The 24,239-nt window shown below is 46.7% G+C and overlaps 1 protein-coding gene across 5 annotated transcripts in view; it reads left to right on the plus strand.

Moving 5' to 3' along the window:
* The window catches only part of Ntrk3 (neurotrophic receptor tyrosine kinase 3), a 358,909-nt gene that overhangs the window by 53,930 nt on the left and 280,740 nt on the right, over nt 1-24,239 (plus strand). For all 5 annotated transcript variants that reach the window (XM_041656675.1, XM_041656673.1, XM_041656674.1 and 2 more), the window contains exons 2-3: nt 1,897-1,971; nt 2,624-2,695. In XM_041656675.1, the coding sequence (XP_041512609.1) occupies nt 1,897-1,971; nt 2,624-2,695 (147 nt within the window). The remainder of the gene's footprint in view (nt 1-1,896; nt 1,972-2,623; nt 2,696-24,239) is intronic.

Here is a 24,239-nt window from a genome sequence, read left to right on the forward strand (position 1 = left end):
TACAATTATCAAAGCACACATATGGAATGCTAATAGGGGCCAAGAAAGTGATTTCATTTATTTAAACAATTTGATTGATAGCTACTTGTTGGAAACAGATCCACGGAGGAAGCTGAGCTCCCATGGACGGGGAACATGCTGGATAAACACTGTGATCTACTTGGTATTTGACATGGCTCATGGCCCGGGAATATGCACTGGAGGGGCTTAGTGGCACAGGTGGTCCTATTCCTCTTGGCTTCCCTTTGCATCTGAAATGTTGTCAGTGTTCCTACCTTGGTGAGACTGGGGCATGAAAACTGCCTTGAAACCATGAGGCTTCCTGAGAGAAGGCATCCGAGTTAGAGGCCAATGCCAACCTGGCCACCTGGTCAGTGTCCCCAACAAATGCCAGTGTCTCTGGCTGCTCCATAGGAGCTCTGGGAGAATGTGTTTCAAAATGGGCTCTTGGCATACCTCATCACTGTGCGGTTCTGAAATGCTGCCAGAAGTCCTGGCAAGCACAGCCCTGTTGCCTTTTTGGCTCCAGTTGAACTGGGCGGCAGATGGCGGAACCACTGGTGTGGTCGGGCAATGGAGGAGCTGTCTGGGGGAAAAGTGGTGGTCACATTTCTGGCAAGAGTGTGCCTTAGGTAACTGTATTCTTTACTGCAATGGTACTTAGACCTTTTGTCTATTGCAACTTCTGGATACTGAAGAGAGGCAGGTTCCAGGAGGGCTGGGATAGATAATTTCTTAGGATCTTCTGGCACTCCATGGAAGGTCATCTTTCATACAATATCAGAGTAACAGAAAGGTCTAGGTAGTTAGCAATGCAATGGTTTTTCAATTGACAACTCCAAAAGCGGCAATGAAGAAATATTGGTCAGTGTTGAGGAACTAACAAAAAACTAGACCAGTATTCATGACAAGTCTTACATCATAGCAATAGTCTTGAGTTTCCTAACTTTGAGCTGGAGTTGATGTACTGGGTCAGTTAACACTGGCTTGTGTCTGTTGATAAAGAGCCTCAATTCACAGCAATTTTTGTCTTTGATTGATCTTAGAATACAAATTAGTTATTATTTAATAAATGTAGTCTTGCTGGACACGGCCCTCTTTAAAATCAGGATCTCTCGAGGGAAAGCTCTAGAAAGAGTCTCTGTGGTGGAGGGAGGAGGAACTTCTGTGGTAGGGTCCGTCTCCTTCACAAAGAAACAAGAGTCTCACATTGGTTAAAGCGTTTGCCTCATCTGCAACAGAGTCTCAGAGGTGAAACTGAGCCTGCTTCCCAGGGTTTCCATGTTGCCCTCTTCCCACGCTACTCTGTGGCACCCCTGAGCCATTAGGGGGCCCCATCTCTGGAGTCACTTTTCTGTCATCCCAATCCATTGGTTTCCTTGAGTTCCCAATGGAGTGAACTGCGGCCGTGTAGATGGCGTGGTCTTCTGTGCCCTCGTGGGCACACACGCCATGCATGTCTTTCTCCTCATCTTGTATGTTCAGAAGCCATTCTTTCAGATGAGCCATCCCTCCCTTCCTAAAACCACACCATTTATATCGTCTTGCTGCACAGGCATGAAGAAAAAATAAAATAAAAAGAGTCTACAAAGAGCCTGACCTTAGAAAATCCTGAAGAGGAACAAGAAGGAAGTAAATAGAATCAAAATTTGGGGGGATGGGTTGGAAGTGTTCCGGAGCTGGGAGTGGATACTGAGCGCTCCATCCTCAGGCTACACACTGAGGAGCTATGAGTCCTTTGCTTCTGTCCATCCAGAGGGAGAAGCTGAACTCAGAGTTAATTGGTGATTTGTCAGAAGTCATGGCTCATGCTCCAGGCTTCAAGCTCAGATCTGACTATAAAGTTGGCATCCTGCCCCTGGCCGCAGTGTCCTGACCTCTCCTCTCTCCCTGCAGACACATAGAGAACTGGCGAGGCCTGCACACGCTCAACGCTGTGGACATGGAGCTCTACACGGGACTCCAGAAGCTGTGAGTACTCTGGGGTGGCTTGCAGAGCAACAACTGGGACGCTGACCGTCATCTTTGGGGGTGCAGTAGCAGGAATGGGAAGTTTTCTGTCTCGGTGCTCCCCCCGCCCCCCCAGACAGGAATCTTCTCTGGGGATGGTTGGCATCACCCATTTAAGGGTTGTCAGGGGCCACCTTAATATGAATAGGCCTGGGGGTTATCTGAGTTTAGCATTTCAAGGCAGCCTTGTCCCCATGCCTGCTGGGATTATGTTCTTTCTTCTGTGCTTGGCACAGCCCCATACCCCATTCCCAGTGTTCCAGTATTCCAGTATCATTCACAACTGCAGTGAACGTCAGGGCTCTAGGCAGGGAGGACCAGGTGTGAGGAGGAGAAGGCACACGAGACTAAAATCTCCTTGTCACCAGGAGCCCTGATTCTCAACTGCTGCTCAGGATGGGTAGTGACTAGCTGCCATCAGTTCTAGATGCTCATGTTCTAACCCTCACTCAGTTCTCCAAAGGAATTGGGCTTGTGTCTCTCACTGAGCCGCTCTTGGCCATCTAGGTGACTAGCGATGAAGAGAGCCACAGCCCATTCACAGGGGAGTCTATAGCCTTCCTTCTGGCTCTAACCCCTGGAATTCTATTGATCTCCTTTTCCCTCCACTTAGGACCATCAAAAACTCTGGACTCCGGAACATTCAGCCCAGAGCCTTCGCCAAGAACCCCCACTTGCGTTATATGTGAGTAGAAATGGATTATGGGAGGTGGGGGTGCATGCATGGAGATCATCTTGGATCGTGGCTTTGATATTTGTTGACCATGGCCAAATCTTTTACCTTGGTCTTCAGTTTTACCTCCTTAGCATAAGCACTTGGGATTCAGTAACCTCAAAGGTTTTAAGTAGAAGTAATCTAGGGCTGAGTGGGAGAGTCTCTTGGCTTGCAAGTTTGTATCTTTTATAATGAAATTTTCAGTTTTATGGGAATGTAAATGACAGGGACTTAATATGGACCTGACTCTTCTGAGAGTGTGCGTAGGTAGTAGGGGTGCGGAGGTTGGGGATTACTGGAAGAAGGAAAACAAGACCAGACCAAGTATGAGAAGAGTAGATTCAATACAGAAGAGCTTAGAGAAATGGAAGCATCTGCATAAGATCACAGGTCTTGGTTTGGGATGGGACAGTGGACACATGATGATGGATATCTGTACCTGTTTGTGCCACCCTCACTCTGTATCCCCTCTTTGCCATGACTGACTAGTGGAATAAATTCTTTAGGCAGACCTCAGAAGAGTGGAATCATCCACATGTATGCTTCTTCTCCAAGTCTAGGTCTGGGTAGGCAGACTATGCGATTTGGAGGGAGGGCAGTTATTTCTTGTGCATCAAGGGAACATGAAAGAAAACCTCCAGTAAGTGATCAAGGACAAGACAACTGACACCTCCGCAGGGGTATACCAGTTGTCTGGGTCAGCTCTCTTGCTCAAGAAGAATAGCCTTGTGTATCTTCAGTGCGTATACCCCAAAGAGCAGAGAGTATGCATGAACTGGATGGTGTTGGGATACACTGTGAATCAGAAGCAGAGGACCTACTGGCAGGTTGACTGGTCTTTCGTTGGCCACTGTAGTTGGCACTTGATAATGGAAGGCAACTTCCTGGGTAAAGATTTCTTATAAAGAAGCAGAGCTTCTAAGGGATGCTGTGAAGAAGTGGCAGGCAGGGGATGTAGTGGGTCAGAAGAGATTCTGAACAATTATGGTTGGGGAGTGTTTTTTCTTTTTCTTTTTTTTTCTTTTTTACAGAGGTCCCGGCTATACTCTCAGGTTTGTGTGTTTTCCCAAGCACAGGGTGAATAGTTATTTCTTTCTTTCAGTCACTTCTGTTTTGTGTGGAATTTTCTTTCTTCCCTCTGGAAATAGCAAGCTCCCTGGCCATTGTTTGGGACCATTTGTATTAACAATGGGGGACCGAGACCTCCCTTTTAACTGTCTAGCTCAGCTCTTGCTCCCTTGCTATGGTTTACATCCCATGGCACAATTTTCCTGATGTGTGTGTTCTTCACAGCTATTGGTAGAGCGCTGCAACCAGAGAAGGGCCTTGGACCAGATGTTCCAGGTGTTTATTTTATTGGGGATTCGAGTTTCATTGTAAAACTTCCCAAGGGAAAAAGCTTTTGACATCTGAGAGCTCTCCTTTTTCACAACATTCAGAGGTCGTGAAACCACATGTTCTTCATGGTCGATCAGGTGGGGACAGTTGGGGCTGTGGAAGCACATGACAGTTCCAGCTGACTACTGTTATACGAAGTGCAGCCCAATGTCACCAGACTTACTCAAGATGAGCTGAAGCACCAGCACCCACCCAGAGGGCTCTGTTAGATACGGTGGGCGTTCCAGAGGAGGCTGAGGGAGACAGATCCACAGGGCGAGGCATACAGTCTGGCATACCCATGGGTTTTATGAGTGAACTCCGGCCATTTGTGAAGACACACCCCAAATCCCTACTGAGTGAATTTCCCGGCAGCTCTGGGACATTTTCTCCTGGCAAATGGTCCAGGTTTCGCTCCTCTCTCACAACATCTTCTATTTCTGTCTTCTAAATGCATTTACAAGTCTTCGGGCCCCAGCTGAGCAATCACAAGGCGATCACTTACTCCAACACTAATTGCCAAGCCCTGGCTCGGCTGCTATTTCTCCCCCCACTTTTTTTTTAAAGGGAAATGTCTGAGAAGATGATTCTTCTCCCATCTGTACAGAAGAGGAAACAGTAAGTGGTATTCTTACCCAAGTCATCTCAGTCATCTGATGGGGGTAACACAACTGTCCTTCAGCAGTGAAGCTGTCCCTGTGACCAGTAGAATGATGAGCCTGTGATGTCAAGGTCAAGGTTTGACAGCAAGCATTCCAGGTCGCCGTAAGGTCTATAAGTGACCGTCTCCTATTGGCTGCTTCAGCATTCTTCTCTCTTTTGCTGGACATGCAAAACTGAGATATTCAGAAAGACCTTTCTGGGGGACTGGATGTTTTTTTTAACTCTCTTATGTAGATCAGGGAGCCTCAGGCCTAATGACTTTTCAACTTGATAATGGAAACATCGGCTTGCTAATTGAGCAAAAGGGCAGTGTCTCTTCTAGGCAAAGACTACACAACTAATGTCCTGTATGGCTTGTACCCTAGCAAGTAGAGTTCAGAAATTATGCTTCCTAGTAATGATAATGTGTTCTGCTGTTGCTGATTCCAGAACCCAGTGGGAGAGACAAGATGTTCTCAGTGCCTTCCCTGACCTGTCTTTATCCTGGAACAGCTGGCTTGCTGTTCCACACATTCCAGCTCCCTCATGCCTGCAGGGTACCTGTTTTCAGTATCTGCCGTCTGCTCTCCTTGACTATGGATGCATCAACCTGGATACATTTCTTTCTTCTCTCTGCTCCATCTCTCTTGCTTTAGACTCTGTGTAGAGCTTTCTAGGTGCTTCTCATCCCAGGTGCGACCTCAACAATGGATAAGTCTGTAGCGTCCTTATTTGTAAATGTCTAGAGGCCACATCCACTAACATGACTGAATATGGATTATCTCCTGAGTCTTCCAAGACCCACTTCTGTGGCTGGTTCTTTTTCCCCTTTAAGTTTCTGTAGTGTGGGTCACATATAGACTGTGTCTCGTTGGGGGGGGGGGCGTACCTCATGAGCAGTGTAATGTAGATGCCGTCTATGGACTGTGCCCCAGTGATGGTGTTTCCTTCATCTTGAAACACTCCCTGATTTCTGGGGAACTTGCGCATACTTCATCTCACCAAGTTCTCATAGCCATCCTGGTGGCTGCTGTAGGAAGCTTGATTTCCAAGGCACAGAGAGAGCCTTATTGGTAAGTAGCAGAAGTAGAAACCTGCGTAGGTTCTTACATTCTCTTTCCAAGAATCTTCCTATTATACCTATGAGTGAGAAGGCCAACAACAATAAAACAAACCAATCAACCCAACCAACCCTGTGGCCTTGTTGAAGTAAGTAAAAAACAAAACAAAAACCAACCAACCAACCAACCAACCAAACAACCAAACAAAACCCCCTAAGATTCTTACAAATTGCACTAAAACTACAAGTTTCTAGGGGATAGATTGCTTAGCTAGTAAAGTACTTGCTGCATTTTCTCTCTAGAGTCCATCTAAAAAAATCCAGACATGGTTTTGGAATCCCAACACTGAGGAGGTAGAGACAGGCTTGTGCTTCCTGGCCAGCCAGTGCAGCTGGATCAGCCACCCCAGGCCCTTGAGAGAGTCCATCTCACAAAAACAACAGAACTGGCTCCCGAGGAATGACGTCTGGAATTGGCTTCTGATCTTCACATGCACACAAGTGTATGTACACACAAACACATGCTCATGCACACACATGTTCATGCCCATACAAACACATGCTCATGCACACGTGCATATAAACATATACTCATGCACACACATGTGCACACACAATGCACATGTCTCAAAAAGAAGAGAGAGAGGCTAATTACTATTCATTAAGAATTTACTATGAGCCAGGGAATGGACCTAGTGCCTTTGCAGATTTGGGCTCACATCACTTGGCATGGTGTCTCCCAGAGAGCTTCTTGGTCCCCATTCTGTGGATGAGCACACTGAGTCCTATAAGTCACTGTTGATTTCTCCTAAGGTCATACCATAAGCTAGTGCAGTAGTCAGGCTGAGGACTCAATCCCTCTGACTCTGAAGTCTGTGCACTTTCTTACATCCCCAAGTGTTTCTTTCCTCTGGCTTTCTTAGCAAGTGCTTCCGACGGGGGGGGGGGGGGAGGAGAGGAGCGGGGCGGGGGAGGGATGTAGAACGTGGGGTCTTTAAAGTTTTATTAGAGAGCTGCAATTTCTCCCTGGAGATTTAGCACCATCCAGCCTTAAAGAGCTCGGCTGAGAAAGCCGTTTCGTCTCTTTCCCTATTCAGGTCGGATCCTGTACCAGCGGTTGCGTTACTAGCTGAATATCTTTATTGTGAACGATTTCTTAGTGTTAGCCTATGGCCTACTTACTTCCGAGAATATTTAACATAAGATTCCGGCAAGCCAAAGGAATTTCTTTAATTCCTCGGAGTTGGTCCTGGTGGGCTCTCCATCATGTTCAGTTGTTATAAGCAGAAATTCGCTGGGTCTGTTCAGCTGGGAACCCCAGCTCCTGGCTGCTGGGTATAAGGGTGGGATAAGGCGGGAATGCCTCGATTTGGACATGATTGTGGCAATGATGTTAGGTTTCCAAGGAGAGAAGGTCAGCAGTGTTTAGGTGGGTAGGATAAAGGAAATGGCTGGAGGCCTCACCCGCCTGGTCACTGGCTGGACAGTATGCAATCCATTTCTCCTGAGGGAACAGGCATGAAAACATGGAGAGGCTGATTTATTATGTATTACAAACCACTAGAGGTTGAAATAGCCTGATTTTGGATTCCAGGCTGATAGGCTGACATTTTAATAATAAACGCCATGCCTGCCCCTTGCCTCTGCACTGAGCCTTTTTTTTTTCCCCGAGTCTCAGTGGGGCTGGTGACTGACACGCTTGTCCCCTTACTGCCTCCATGCAAGTGGCCTTCCTACTCTGTCCTTTGTGGAGGATTCGGCTTCCGAATACTCCGTATTACTGATGGTCATGGACCAAGGGCTTTGGAGAGTCACACCTGAGATTTTTTACTCACTGTTGTTGACCTTAGGGAAGCTAGGGAAATACTGAGAGTTTGGAAGGAAGTATAAGATCCTCTCCTACTTAGTACTTTCAGAACCTTCAATAAGAGAAGCTTGGAAAGAGCTTAATTCAGCACATTATGAAAGGCTCAGCACACCCCCCCACCTCACCACTCCCTCCCTCTTGTATCCGGTTTCAGAGATGGCAGATAGTTAACCTGGAAGGGCTGCTAGAAGTAATTCTCAAATTCAGATTCTTATCCCTGCTCCCAGCCTTGCCTCTTGGCTCTCTGTTCCATACCCCTATGTGGGTGGCTAATTCATGCTTAGCTTGGCCAAAGTGGGAGTCTTCCTTTGTTTGGTTTGGTTTCAAGACAGGATCTCACCATACCACTCAGGTTGGCCTCAAACCCAAAAGTTCTCCAGCCTCAGCTTTCTACAAGTTGGAAGGACAAGCCCGTCACAACCAGCCTGGTTCCACTTGTTACAGCTACAGTTCACTCTCAACAAAGCTATAAGCATGATTTCTTTCTTTCTTTCTATTTTGAGACAAGGTGTGTTGTAACCCAATCTGGCCTTGCACTCACTGTGTAGCTGAGGTTGGTTTGAACTCCTGATCCCCCTAACTCCCAAGAGAAGGAATGCAAGTATGTGCCCTCAGGCCTGGCTCAGAGTGATATTTTAAGCACATAGATTCAACAACGCCACTTCTCTGCCTAAAACCCTCCAATTACTCCTTGTTTTATTTATGTAAAAGCCCAAGTCAGGATTTAAGTTGTGGCTCCCGTCCCTGTCTAATTCCCATGTGCTTTCTCCTTGCTTTCCCTGATGTAGACTCAAGCCTTCTCTGGCTTCCTGGACATGCCAGGCTCATCCCCACCTTGTGAGTTTTTGTATCTGCTGATCCATCTGACCCAGAGAAATCCCCCAGCCTAGATCCGTCTAACCCTGCTCACCGCCATTTTATCTGATGTCACTTGCTTTTCCTCGCCTTCTCTCACCACTAAAACGGGGGTGACTTTTCTTCTCTTTACAAACCTATCACTTTTTATTATATAGCGTGGCTTGATCATTTCCTTGGGTATTTTATTTTTAAAAAACCACCGACTGTTAGAAAAATAACCATCCAGTTATTTGTATGATGGTTTATACTCGATGTCCTCTACTGCAGTGTAAACTGCTGTGGGATAGAGACTTGGTATAATTCACTGTCTGTACCCAGTACCTAGGACAAGGTGAGTGACTCTCATTGGCCTTGATCAACCTCTGGATGAGAAGATGTCTTTTTTTTTTGTTTGTTTGTTTGTTTTTCGAGACAGGGTTTCTCTGTGGTTTTGGAGCCTGTCCTGGAACTAGCTCTTGTAGACCAGGCTGGTCTCGAACTCACAGAGATCCGCCTTCCTCTGCCTCCCGAGTGCTGGGATTAAAGGCGTGCGCCACCACCGCCCAGCCAGAGAAGATGTCTTGATGATGGTGAAGATCTCACTAAGATCTTCATGTGTTAGAGCAGGAGCAAGGCAAGGACTAAATACTCCGTGTGGCCTTTCTTTCACATTACCCTACCAACTTGGATCCTGTTTCACCAACGTCCCCCAGACTTCTGTGTGTTGCAGAAACCATTGCAGTCTAATTTAAAAGTAAGGATGCTTATGAATTACTGACATTCTAAGAATGTGGGGGACCAGGGGAATAATCTAACAGTAGAGAATTGCTTATGGTGTATGAAGCCTTGAGTTTGATGCCCAGTTTTACAAATGCAATACAGCAGACACCACCAAACCAACATGAACAAGAATGAACAAAAATTAACACTACAGAGCCAACAGCTGTGTCCTTACCATCCTGCCTCTCTGTGCCTCAGCTTCTCATTTGGAAAATGGGGATGATGTGCTTATTAGCAAGATGAAACATGTGGAGCCTTATCAAGTATTGAGGAGAATGTCTGGGTCATAATAAGAATCAGTAAAAATGAGTTGCTATGTTTTTCCTTTGAGGGTGTGGTGGTCAGTCTCCTTATGTGGGTTAATAAATAAGCAGAGAAGTGTGATTTAAGAGATCTCCATGTCCCCTCAAAGTGCTGCATGGTGCAGACAATTGATCAACACACAGATATACTTCCTCTTCTTAAGATTTACCAATGTCAAAACAGTGGCACCTACTTTATTTTAACTTTTAGAGAGAGTGATTAAAGCTATAGATTTTATCCCAATATAGGGGGGGATGAGGACATAGCTTAGTGACCATTTGCCCAGTTTGTAAATGACCCTGTGTTCAATCCTTGGCATTAAAATAACATAAATTTTTATCCCCAGAGAAACCATTTTTCTGCATATGCACATACAGCTTTCCTGAAAATTTCAGAGCTGTTCAGACTTTCTTTATACCCAAGTTAGGAGCTCCTTTGGAGGGTATTCCAGAGAGGTGCACAGTTGAGCCATTTAAAAAAAATCATATTCCTAGTAGATGTGGTGGCATACTTCTGTAATCTCAGTACTTAGGAAGTGGAGGCAGGAGGATCAAGAGGGAAAGCATTTGTCAAGCAAGAGGAGTAGAGTTCAGCTCTTCAGAATCCATGTGAATGCCTGGTGGACACAATGGCTAGCCTGTAACTCCAGCCTCAGAAGGTGAAGCCAAGGGAAAGCCAGAGCAAGTGAGTGAGACTTGCATTTGGGTGAGCTCTGGGCGTAACTGAGAGACCCTGTCTCAAAGAATAAGGAATATTCCGACGTCAATCTCAGGCCTCTACATGCATACATTCACATATACATACATGTATATCAACACACATATGAACACACACACACACACACACACACACATCTTGTTTTCCTTTTTGGCAGAAGCTTCAGTAATTTTCCTGGTTCTCATGAGGCCACTTTGTAAGCAGAGACTGCTCTTTCATTTCTAGGCTGCTCAGACCCAAGTAATCACACAGAAACTATATTAATTACAACACTGTTTGGCCTATTAGCTCAAGTTTCTTATTAACTTATTCTTACATCTTAAATTAACAGATTTCTATTATTTTGTATCTTACCATAAAGCTTGTGGTTTGTTACCTCTTGTTTCTTAAGCAGCTCCCTGGTGTCTCCCTGGATCTGCCTACTCTCTATTTCCTGCATGGCTTTACTCTGCTAAGCCCTTGGCCAAAACAGCTTTATTCATTAACCAATGAAAGCATCACATATACAGAAGGACCTCCCACATCAGCCACCATATCTCTTTTCACTCTGCTATGGAGCAGGATACAGTGATGCTGCAGATGGAGGCCACTCCGTTAGCCTGAGTCTTGTGGGGAGGATGATGGGGCCACACCACAGCTGACCTTCCCTGGTCGTGTAGAGAGAAATATACTTTTGCTGTGGTCACTAGAAGATGAAAAAAAGAACCCATAGATAACAGTATCTCTACCCTGTAGATGAAGTAGATGGCCTACCAGGCACCCACCACACTCTTGGTGCCTTGATTGTTAACTAGATTCTTTTCTCCATTGTGCAGGAAGGGGGCTGCTCTCATGGGGCTAGCTTTGAGCCTTCTGTCATTTAAATATACAAACTAGCAGATAATGAGCTGGTTGCAGTTCTGTAAATTTTGACAGGCCGCACAGACAGCTGCCATTTTCCGTGTCTTCCCACTGGAGGAGGTGCTGGGGCACTCTGGAAACCTCAGGGGGTCATTGGACAGAGCTGGTCTGCAGTGGGGGAGGTGACTGTGGAGCTGGGATCTGGAAGGGCTGTAGGTCTGGGTTAGTGAGACCCAGACCACTGCTCAGGGCACAGTCGCTGCCGTCATGGATACGTGATGCATGATTAATAAAAACTCAGAGAGAGAAATTGGGGCTCAACCTGAAGATCAGAAAAGCAAAGCAGCCAGCCACTGGCTTTTACCTCTACCTCAGTCTGAAATGGAGATCCCGCCTCCAGGAATCTCAGAATGAGACTGACTGAGAGCTGTCTCCTCTAGTTCTGGAATTAAAGTTGCACATCACTGGGATTAAAGGCATGCACCACCCAGTTTCTATGGCAAACTAGTGTGGCTCCAGGGATTAAAGCAGTGTGTTATTGTAGCCTGGTCTGTAAGGCTGGCCAGTGTGGCTGTTTTACTCTGTAAACTCCAGGCAAGCTTTATTTATTAAAATGCAAATGAAGTATCACTACAGATATGTACGGCCATATCCACATAGACTTCCTCTTAGAGCTGTTTAGACACGTGTTTCTGTTTCTAGGCTGTTGTGTCTGGCTATCAGGTAAACAGAGAGACCTGCCAATGGAACAGGACTTGAAAATGGAGCCATTTGCCCGTGGGATAGGATTTCCACAGATCCACTGATTTGTGAAGATTGAGCCAGGACCATATGCAGTGGTGTATTTGAGTGGCAGCCTGGAGAGGAGCCAAGGGTGGGAAGGGGGCTCGTGAGGATGGCTGTCGGTGTGCGAGAGGTACTGTTTAAATGTGGTGGTTCTGGGCAACCGTGCCTCCCGCCCCCTTGCTTCTCTACTGTGCAGTGATCTTGGCAAAGCTGCTTAGCCCATTAAGTCTGTTTCCACACCTCACAAAATGAGGCACTCTTTGGATGACCCAGTCTCGACCTTAGAGCAGTTTGGGAAATTCTTCCTGGAAGAAAGGTTTGAGCTAGGACACGGCTGGAATTCCAGGGCACCGATGCCCAAGGTAAGCTCTAGTCAGTTTGTTTTGGTCCTGCCTGCTGCCTTCTGCCCACCTATCTGGTCTCTCTGGAGGGCCAAGCGTTCCAATCCAATGACTTGGAGGATGTGGCTTCTGGGAACCACTGCTGTGCGCTGAGCTTTTACCAAGCACTCTATATGCTGTTCTGTGCTCACAATAGTTAGTACATGCCATCACCCTCCCCGTTTTCCTCATGGCTGTTCGAAGCAGAGAGAGGTGTAGGCAGGTTGCCTAATTCCACAGCCACCAAATGGCAAAGCCAGAAGCCAACTACAGGTAACCTGCTTCTGGGCCTCTAGTGCGCATTCTCATAACAGCCCCATTCCGCCCTCTGTTCAGCCCTGGCTGTTGTCAGTTCTCAGGAGCCAGGATCGAGGAAAGGAAGGCGATAAAGGAGGGCCTTTCCTAGAATGGGCTCTGAGAGGGAAGGTCCACGAGAGACCACCAGATGAGCCCCTGGCCACGGACAGGGTGTGGGTGAGCGGGCAGTACCCCTTAGCTTGCTAGCTGGTGTTCTGAGGGCAATCGCCAGTTATTTACACTGGGCGGACGCTCTGCAAAGACAAAGATGCTCAATGATCAGTGATGTTCCGTGCCATGCGGTTGTGAGAACCCCGGACTTTCAGCCACTGATTTCCTTTCCCGTTCTTTGGACCCTGCCTCACCCCACTATAACGTGTGCAGATGACGCTGTTCCAGCGTCCTGTGGCTTCAAGCCTTCAGGTGCAGCTTGGGTAGCTGAGTGCCCCCTGGAGATGGGTGGGGGTCTCTTCGCTCTTCCCACAGTCCAGCTCCTTTGACATTCATGATGCAGAGCACATCTCTTCTTGTTCCTTTCACACGGATCATCTTCTAGAGCCCCAGATGAATTTGCGCCGCAGAATTCACCAAGCTGCGGATTCCTAACTGGACTTTCTCAGCTGCTACCCATTTATCTGCGGCCCACGAAGGCAGTCAATTCCCAGTCCACTGACACCATTAGTTGACTGAGCAATCGCCTCTCCCGGGGCCTCGTGTAGAAATTATTCCTTGTTCCCTAGCGAGGCAGGTGGCAAGCTTCCTCAATTGATTTTCTCTCTTCCCGACCATTTGTGTCTCTCCTCCAGTCTCCTGTGGTCCTGGGTACCCACGTCCTCTTTGGCAATTTCTCTTTGCTTACTGTTTTGATGGTCAGCATTCTGATCCGCTCAGGGAAGGACCACTGTGACCTAGATAACACGGCCATGGGCTGCTCTTGCTGGTCCGCTGCATGCTCTCTATAGCTTTTTACACAGCCCTCTTAGCGGGAAGTCCCAAAGTCACCTTATAGACGCGGTTCTTCCCAATGCCAGACATCTTGGGTCTCAGGATCCCCCGAACCAAACTATTAAGGTTTTTCTTATAACCTTGTCAACTTTTAATGTTGAGCTACTTAGTCCACTGCTGGGTCAACATTTTGGCCTCTGGCCTGCGTGGTTCCAAGCCTTGGGAGTTACGCAGTGTGTGTGTATTTTCTGGTCTTGATTATTCTCGATAGATTTTCTTTTCTTTTTTTCCCCTCCCCTAAGGCTTCATTACTTCCCATTTGTCCACATCTCTTTTGTCCATTTCTCTTGTTAAGGACAGATTTAGAAAATGAGTTTAGTGCCTTGGCTGTTTTGGAGTCATCATTAATCTCAGTTCCACTTCGTCCCTTAGCAAGCTGGCGCCTCATGTCTCCTCCCTTGTTTCTTTCTGATGAATTTGCAAAAGCCTCCCTTCCTCCCAGGTTAACCCCTCTGTCTCTGAGGGTTTGCCTTGGTTCCACAGAGCTTCTGCCTTTCCTGGCTGATCTTTTAGGTGAGTCAGCTACGGAGACTGCCCTGAGCTGGAAGGGTCCATGTCTTCCAGAGGGGTTCGCCTTGCAGATTCTAGATTCTGTCTCCCCCAACATGCCCTGAAGCCAACATGAGAAACCCAACCCAGACCCCGAAACCAACCTGTAGAAGGGCCTGTTTGTGCAATGATACAAACATCCCCAGTGACAAAGACTGGATCTTCTTAAATCAAGCTTCCTCAATATTAAGAGAGTCTCTGAAAAACAAGGAAGAGTGACTGGAAAATGTGAAAATGAACGAGGTCGTGAGCCTTGATTTAGCCATGTCACCTCTTTCCTCTTATCACCTCTGCTGAAAAACCGTGCCCTAGGATTTTTCCAGAAACACTAGGGATTAGTATCAGTCACAGGACACCCTCTCCTGCGACTGCACAGAGTCGGTGCTTACTCAGTTGTATTTCCTGTATCCAAATCTGTGTCAGAAGGCAAGTCCTTGTTCAGCTCTACAAGGTCTTTGAGGCTCCTCTGGGATTCTGGCCCAGTGTGTGTGTGTGTGTGTGTGTGTGTGTGTGTGCAGTTAGCGGGTGAGGAAAGTAGAGAGTTATAGTGGAGAGCTTCCTGGAGCCAGGTTGGTACTGTACAAGTCTTCTGGAAATTTTCTAGCACATATATCCTTGGAAGTTTTTAAGAGGTGTTGGTGCAGTTATTGTCATGGACGAAGTTGCGCCAATGTGTTATTGTCATCCTGAATGAGGGACTCAAGACAGAAGAGTGGGAGGTAGTGACCCGGAACTGGATGTAGAGAATGTGGTTGGTCGCTAGGCATCCACTCCTGCTCACTTTAGTTCCTTTTTTCTCATACAGATGTTTCTTCTGACTTTGGTCATCAATGCCACCGCCAAGTTTACAGCCCTGTTTCTTTTGTGTGGTCTTTTTCTGTGATTTTTTTTTCTCTTCTCAGGACATCACTCATCAGATTTTCCAGCCTATGCAGACCAAGGAGGCTGAATTCCTCAGAGGGTCTGGGATTCAGGGAACCATGGAAGGTCACCTGTGTGCTGGTAGAGGGCATCTATCTGCCTTGCTTGTGCTGAGAACTTTACTGAGTAGTGAAGTCATCTGGAGGAGTCACTTCTTGTGTGTCAAGAATTTCAGGGCGATATGGGCATTTTACAGTGGGAATTTTACAGTGGGCCTCTTGGGAGATGTAGACATTGGTCCTTCTGATGCCTCTCCTGCCCTGGCTGATGGTTGCCATGTTGTCATGGGCAATGAAGGAGTATAGGCATGCTCTGTCAAGAGTGGACAGGTGGCTCCTCCTTTTCATATCTTATCTCTAAATTGCGTCTAACCTTACAGCTGTCACTCTCTGCAGTCCCCAGGGTCATTGTGACGATGAAGTGGATGGTGATGGCAAGGGACTTTGACAAGCACCCTGGAGCATCTTGGGGCATGCTATAGCCTGTGTTCACTTTGGGAGAATAAGCAATGTCAAGCCAGGGAGTTGCCCATCTTCCTGAGCTTTTCCCTTCTTCCTGTGAGCTCAGTGCTTAAGTGTAGAGGTTATTGCTGGGTGAGACGTCCCCTCCTTATCAGAACACAGAACTCTAGGGGAACTTGACTAAAATACCTTGTCCTCTTGTACTTGGCTAAAGATGTTGATGCGTGTGTGTCACTGTCTCAGTTTGAAGATCAAGTTTTCAAGATTTTGAAAAGAGTTTTGCTGATGAAAATGACATCAAGCTCATTCCCAGGGACAAACTTCTCCCTTCCCTGAAACCTGACATTTAACACTCAGTGCTTTTGTGGTTTAGAATACTACAAAGCCCACTTATAATAGTCCTTGGAGTCATGGGGCACTTTTTTTTTGAAATATGAATGCATTAAATCCTTCCAAGGACATCTATTGATGTTCCGCTCTGCCTCAGACAAAGATGCCAGTAACTTTATGTTTAGGTCATCGACTTCATGGAGACAGTTTAGGGTGGGAGGGGAGATGTAGAGATAGTTAAGTTACAATGCGATGAGAACTGGGGTCCTCCGGGTCATTTAGCAAAGGCACATGATGTGTCTGTTGGGAAAGGAGGGGTTATGGCAGAGACAGCTCCTGGAGTGATGGCAGGTGTCCTTAAGTCCATCAGTGTCTAGGGCTTGGCATCTGCCAAAGAGTTGATGCAGGGAATAAGGAGAACAGCTGTAGGTAGAGGGCACCGGATGCTGTATGTCTAGAGACACAATATGTTTGTAGGGCCACATGCCTTTGGGGATGACAACACAGCTCACAGCCATTCTTCAATGTGGCCCTATCTTCGTGTTCTATTGTTGTGAAGAGACACCATGACTATGGCAACTCTTATAAAGGAAAAATCTAAATTGGGGCTGGCTTACAGTTTCAGAGGTTTAGTTCATTGTCATCATGGCAGGAAACTTGGAGGTGTCCAGGTAGACGTGGTGCTGGAGAAGTAGCTAAGAGTTCAACATCTGAATCCTCAGGCAACAAGAAGAGGGAGACCCTGGGCTTGGAATGGGTTTTCTGAAACCTTGAAGCCTGTCCCCACTGACACACTTGTTCTAACAGGGCTCCACCCACTGATCCTTTCAAAGAGTGCCTCTCTCTGGTGATCAGCTGTTAAAATCATGGGCCTATGGGGGGGGCATTCTCATCTAACCACCACAGGCCCAAGGACAGTCCTGCAAAAGAATTAGAATCTTTGGGTATCAGTTACTTTTCTCATTAATGTGTAATACCTGAAAGCAGCAACTTCAGGCAGGGAGATTTATACCTGCTCATGGTAGAGGGGCTGCAGTCTATCATCTATCATGAGGATTAAAACGCAGCAGGAAGTCGCTCCAGCTATAATGTCAGGAGCCTGTGGCTTGACTTGTTCCATCTGGAAGTACCAGGAAGCTGAGACACACACACACACACACACACACACACACACACACACACACACACAGAGAGAGAGAGAGAGAGAGAGAGAGAGAGAGAGAGAGAGAGAGAGAACACAGAGAAGGTTGAAAGAGGGAGAGAGAGAAAAACCTAGTGTCAGCTAAAACCCTGAGGCTCGACCCTCAGCGACTCACTTTCTTCAGTTAGACCTTGTCTCTCAAAGATTTCACAACCTCCCAAAATAGCACGCCCAGCTGGGGACCAAGAGATCAAACATGGGAGCCTATAGGGGACATTTCTTATTCAAACCATAACACTTTGCTTCTACGGATCCCGTACTCAGGTGCACCCTGTGACCTGATACCCACTCACTGGAGCAGGGAAACTGTTCACTTCTGAGCACGAAGAGGACCCAGGGCTGCAGAAGAACAGAGCCTCCTCTGTTATGGCCGCATCTGTTGCCAGCAATAGTGTAGTGCCTCTGTGCCTCCTTCCACAAGGATGTCTTCGTGTTCTCACACCAGGGACCCAGCCTCTCGCACATTCCATGGTTTAAGTGTCACAGCATCCTGGGCTGTCCCAGAGATGTTTCTCTCTACCTCAGCCTTCAGAGCCCGAACATTCTAACATCATCCATCATCCTCCTAAATGTGACTCTGATGTTTTTACGATATGATCCAAACCCTCTGTCTCAGTCTTCAAGGTGATTGCCTGGTCCATGCAGAGACCTTGGTGGGACAGCACCTTGGAAGGACACCTTAGAAGGTGCTTCGGACCACCCTGACGTCTGCTCCTGCCTTCTCTGGTGCTCCCAGGCTTCCTAGATTCCTCTGTACTGTGCTCCTTCTTTCTCAAAGGACAGCCTGGGTTGTACTTCCATTTTGGGATTTCTCAATTAGCCCCAGCTTGCCTCAGTTAGTACTTTCTTCTTCAGGTTTCATCTTCAGGCCAACTGAGTAGGCCCAGAAAGCAAAGGATCCGAGCTGAGCTCCAGGGCAATGGAAAGAAAGCTGTTCAGTGTATCCTGGGCCCACTGAACCCGAATGAAGATGGTGTCATTCCCTCTCAGAGCAGGTCATCAGCAGTGCCCATCCCACGGGAATTAAAGTGACCTCAGCCATCCCCACTCACACCAATATCCTCCCAGAGTGAGGAATGGACACCTAGTTATTTTTTTGCCCTGTCCTCTCCAGTCTCTGGTGAGTCTATTTGTATTCTAGGCAGCTTACCTCTCTGGGTGGTAGTGGGACTGTCCCTGCTCCTCAAATCCCAGGTACCAAGTATTCCCCCCCCCCCCAGCTCAGAAACTCCTCCTGACACAGGAAGGGTGGCGTTTGCTAAGAGGAACTGTGTACTCCTTATTTATTGTGCAGAAAAGAAAACAAATTAAGCCCTTGTAATTATACAGTCAGGCGTGTTCTTAAATAAAGCTTAAACAGTCAGAACACCATTTAGGATATTAATAACTGTGTTCCTAAGCTCCAGAATCTCTCTCTCTTTTCCTGGCTCATCCCAGCCATGTCTGTGCCTTCTTTTTTTTGCCTTCCTCTTTGGTGCAGACCTCTTCATAACCCCCGGCCATCTTGAGAAAACCTGGTTGTCTGTTCCAGCAGCATTCAATGGCCGCTCTGGATTTGATGCGTTTTAAGAATTCCATGGATGTGGGGCTGTGCTAGAATTTTCTTGTTCTGTTACCACCTCTTTCTTGTTCTGTTACCACCTCTCTCTTGTTCTGTTACCACCTCTCTCTTATTCTATTACCACCTCTCTCATTTGGGTTTGATGCCCTGAATACTGGAGCAGAGGAGAGTTGGCATCTGTTTTCAGCTGACTGCTGACTAGCTGGGAGACCTGGGTCAAGTCACCTAAACTCTTTAAGTTCCTGGTAATGTTGTGTCTGTCCCTCCTATGCTTTTGTAGGGTCCAGGGAGAGGACATACATCTGAATTCCTGGTATATAATGTGCTCATTTCTTTTCCATACCTCTGGGTGAAACTTTGTACCAGAATTCTAGGGAAGTGTCTCGTTCCCTCTGCTCAGGATTCACACTTTTCATTGGCGGGCCTCAAATATTCCAGACCCCTGTTAGATATGGTGAGGAAACGATGAAGAATTGGTGCATCTTTGTCAGGGGGAGGGGGCTCTGAAGCAGACATCATCACTAGTGCTGTGTGGTTCTGTTCCATGTGCTGTTCTGAGGGTCTCCTTGGTACACTCTCTTCAGTGTCCAATGGTTAATTACTTGAGTAACACATTGCATTACTCAACAGGCTGTGGTGCTCTACAAACACATGTCCCAAGGACCATCTCATTACGTATGCAGTAATAATATGAAGTAGCAATTACTACCATCCCTGTTTCATCAGGGAGGCATCTGAGTGAGTGAGTGGCTGAAAGCCACACAGCTAGAATTAGTGCAGTGTGTTTAGGGACCCTGGCCTCTGACTCTGAGTCTTGTGTCTTTTCTGTGCACTGGGAAGCTCCTTCAGCCACCACTACCACCTAGGAGGAAGGAGGATAGCCACCTGCTTTCTAAACTTGAGCATCTTGGTGTTGACTCAAGACTTACCACGGGGCAGTTGCTACCTTGCTCTTCCTCTCTGTTCTGATCCCATGACATAGGAAACACATAACAGTTTGCAATAGTGGTATTATGACAGTTGAGCAATTGCTGGGAAGTAGTTTGAAAACACCAAAGACCAATCCACAGTTTCCATCAGGCAGTTTTGTGACTAGCACAGCAATGGCAGCTACGAAAGGCAGGTGACAGGTGCTTAGGAAATGACTCCCTGTGGTAACCCCTTGGAGTGGGAGAGAGAATTGAGGACACTGAGGTAAGATTTGGCCCAGGCAGAGTTGGGGTATTCAATTTAGTTGGGAAGATAAAATTAGCTTTCTTAAGCTAGTGACATAAACATATTACCATCTGTTGGATGGTGCTGACCGTTGCAGGCAGAGATTCTTGTACTCCGGAAATTCTGGGAAAGAATTCAGGAAGGTCTGGGCTTGTTTGTAGAATAACATTTGTAGTAATGTATAGCAAGAGGGAGAGAATGAATGTAGTGTGTGTGTGTGCACATCCACAAGCAATCAGGGCGGGAAGCCAGGCAGTGGGGGAGAGACTCTGTCAAGCTCCAGGCTAGACACTTTCCCAACAATAACAGTGTAACTGGCACTCTCTCTGTTTTACAAAGGAACACTGGGTGGAGGCGGTGGGGGGGGATGAGGGAGGACTCTTGATCTCAGAAACGTTAATTTGTCCATGGTCACATAGCTAGTAAAGATGGATTTATATCTGTTAATGTCCACTCCAGATCTCCTGTCCTATCTGTTGTAACTGTCAAAAAGAGCAGTTGACTCCTCTAAGCATGGCCAGGAAGTCAGCATCTTCAAGCACAGGGGTATTATGATGTTTTATTCCTTTTGGCAAAAATCACTATTCTTGTGCCCACCCCCACAGATTCAGCACCATGGCCAGGGCTCAAGCCCATACCCTCTTTTACCTCCAGGGTACCAGTGTACACATTCATGATACAGGCATCCAGGCTCCAGCCTGATCTTTATTGACCTTTTGGCATCCTCCCAGATGCTAGTGGCTGACTTCAGTTCTTCAGTAAACACTCCCAGTGTGTATGTCCAAGAGCCACTTACATATATTAGACAAGGGTGTTGTTCTGTTTGCCGGTATCTCGGGTGGGATGCAGACCTACAAGAAGCAGGGGAAGAGCTCTTCCCATCACCTACCCACGGATAGCCCAGACTGGGTCAAAGCTGTGATGTAGGATCTGGAGTGACTTGAACTGAGGACTCTTGGATCCTGAAAGGTTGTGAGCTGCCATGATCTTCTTTCTTTCAGGGCAAGGTCCTAGGGTGAGCCTTCTGTATTCCTCCTGTCAAGTGGGCCATGGAACAAGTGAACTTGGCATAGCTTTCCCCACAGGCAAGGGCAGAAGATGCCAAACTATGGGAGCAGCCCAGCAGAACTTATAGAGTTACATTGTCTATAGTAATAAACTTTCTTCTTTCTTGGAAGGCTTTTATCTATGTGCTACAAAACAGAGTCCCAGTCTGGAAATTTAGACATCTTCCAACATGTGGACATATGCAAACACACATAAACACATACGCACACACACAACCGAACACCCGCACACCTGCACAGCATATTGGCGTGTACATGGTGTGTAGGTTTTGAAATTAAACACAATGGACTCAGGTCTCTCAGTTACGCCCAGAGCTCACCCAAATGCAAGTCTCACTCACTTGCTCTGGCTTTCCCTTGGCTTCACCTTCTGAGGCTGGAGTTACAGGCTAGATCTGTGTTCAAGATCTGTGACCTTGAACCAGCTACCTCACCTCTAAGCCATGGATTCTTTATCTGTCAGATGAGAACCTATCATTATAATAACACGGGCCATAAAATGTTGTCAGGAAGAGTCAATGAAGAAATATGTTTAAAGCACGAGGTAGTTAGTGCCTAACTAGCCCTCAATAAACGTCGCTCGTTGTTTCGATTTCTCTGAAAATGATTTCTGTATCCCAATTTTCTTTAGTTTGCTCACATGATTATTGTTACTATTATAGGAAAGTCCTCCTAGCAGGGAAATGATTAGCAAGTTAATTAATTGTTTTCACTCCGGTACAAAGTTCAGGGTTTTAATTGAAGCCGAGGTCAGCCACCGAAAAGCAGGAAGAAGAATTATCCCAATTTGCTGTCTTCGTCAGTGAAGATCCCACCATGCCCGAGTACACACTTTCCTTCAGCAGCAATCATGGTCAGCATATGGCTGTCCCTCTCCTCTGTATTAAGAATGTCATGCCAGAATTCTAGTCCACATAAATCTTGGTGTTTATGGTCACACCGCAATGGCCAGCCCATGAAATCCTGTGTTCCGTTGTCTCTCCTTCCTCATTCCTCTAAGTTCAGTTCAAAGTGCCTTACGTCCAGAGCTGAGTGTGGTGTCAACACATCTTTAATCCCAGAACTTAAGGCAGAGGCAGGAGAATCACATGCACAAGATCAGACTAGAGTTCCCTTTTGGACACTCTTTCAACAACAATAATAACAATAACCAAACAACAACAACAACAACATTAACAACAACCCCCAAACCCAAACCAAACCAAACAACCAAAAAGCAGGGTGGAGCTGGGGATGCAGCTCAGATGACACAGTGCTTGCTTAGTCTTGGGTTCAATTCCCAGTACCACAGAAAGCTAATCTCAGCACTGGAGAGGTGGGGGGTAGGAGGATTAGAAGTACCATAGTGTTGTTGGCTACATAGTAAGTTTGAAGTCAGTCTGAGATACTGTGAGACACTGTCTAAAAGGCAAAAACAGAAAAAAAAAAAGCTCCTCCCAAACTCAGTCTCTATTTATTTCTCAGCCTAAAGTGAAACAGCAGCTCTTTGGTAATGTAACTAAGTAGGGGTAGGGGTGGGTACTATGTTCAAATGTTCAGCAGAAAATGGAAGTGTGTTATCTTGTTTCTCCTTTGCAAGTCTCCCTGGAGCCGGCTTCAGGAAAAAAAAAAAAAAGGACATTGCTTTTCCCAAACATTTTTGCAGAATTGGGCAACAGAGGCCAAAAGCCTATGCTTGGTATAAATTACAGAAAACAGTGGTGTAATGACATTGTTTGGTGAATAAATTAAAGCCTTGAGTCATGAGGCCACTAGCAGAGAGAGCAGAGAAGTATAATTAAAGGAGAAAAAAAGGGACTATCAGCTGACTCTAGGAGCGAGACAGGGACTAGGCAGGGCTGGTGGGGAGGGCAGCAGGTCCTTCTCCTCAGCTGCAGCCTAGAAGAGAGGCCATGGCTGTTCCTTACAGTCAGGGAGGTTGAAGGAGGAGGCCAGTGCTTCTCACCCTCCGGAGACAGTGAAGGGAAGGGAGCTCTAGTGAACATTGATCCATGTGGACTTAGGAGGAAGGACCGCTGTCAGGTCTCGAACTCTGCAGTAGCTGGGAATAAGCTCGGATAGAGCTCTGCTAAAGGCCCATGGGAATCTGGGGTATGGGGATGAGGTCAGGGTGGAGCTGGGATTCTATGGAGTTATCCTATCCTGGGAATAGTTTTCCAGGGCCTCTTGTATTTGCTGTGGGCCCTTCTTGAGAACGCTCTGTGGCTTTTCTATTCTAATGATTCAAATATAATCATTTCAGGGCAAAGATGCCAGTATATATGGGTGCTGCTGCGGCCGGGTTGTCAAACCACAGGGCCAACAAGGTGTGGAGACCATGGAGAAAGTGGAAATTCTTGTTTGTTTTGGACAATAATTGTCTAAAAATTGTCCCTTCTGTGGGTTGTTTTAGAAGCACGGTAAACGAACAGATTATTGCAGAGAACCATGGCTCATTCACCCTGTACACCCAGTGACTGGCATTTCCTAACCTGGAGCAGCCACCGAATGAGAATGTGTTGAATAGGGGAGAGAAAGCAGGCTGATCCTGAAGCTTACTGGTCTAGAGAATCCACGTGCCCGCCTTGTTCATAGATAGGAGCTGGCATTTAACAGGGTGTGTGGCACGGAGTAGGCGCTCCATAAACGGGACGATCTTGCAGTATGAAATCCAGAGTAGGACATGGGTAGCAGAAAGGAAGCTAACACAGTGGGATTCTGGGACAGCAGCTGTGAACTGAGCTGTTTGGGCAAATCAGGATATGTGGTCTGCTGTCATCGGTACTTAACTGGATACATTACTCTTGTGTCCTTGGGGCTACGTAGAGAACAATCAAGGTCTTAATCTCTCTTTATTTTTCCGTTTTGAGCCTGGGTCTTGCAGTGTATTTCAGATTAGCCTAGAACTCACTGTGTAGCCTAAACTGACCTGGAGTTTGTGAATACCCTGCCTCCAGCTCCCGAGTGCAGGGCTGACAGGCATCCACTACTGTGCCTGGAGTTATCCCTGATATATTTACTTTTTAAATTTTATATCACTTTTGTGTATGTTTGACCCCACTCAACAGACATTTATGGAAGACCCATGTTCCAGGTGCACTGATAGGCATTAGGTATCCATGTAGGTAGAGAAAAGACCTGTCTTTAGACTCTGTCTCTTTCTCTAATGGAAGCTAGATACTTTCTTGTGTGACAAGTGCTGACTTACAGGGATGGATAAAGTGCTCAGGGAGTTGTAGGTGAGGAAACTAGTAATCTCAGAGGTGCTGGCCAGGAAAGACTTCCCAGAGAAAGGCTGCTGCGTCAGGAAGCCACAGAAGAGGATCAAGAACTTGGCAG

Source organism: Microtus oregoni, unplaced genomic scaffold, assembly GCF_018167655.1.
Source record: "Microtus oregoni isolate MIOR12 unplaced genomic scaffold, Mior012 000000F_ref0000247, whole genome shotgun sequence".
NCBI lineage: Eukaryota > Metazoa > Chordata > Mammalia > Rodentia > Cricetidae > Microtus > Microtus oregoni.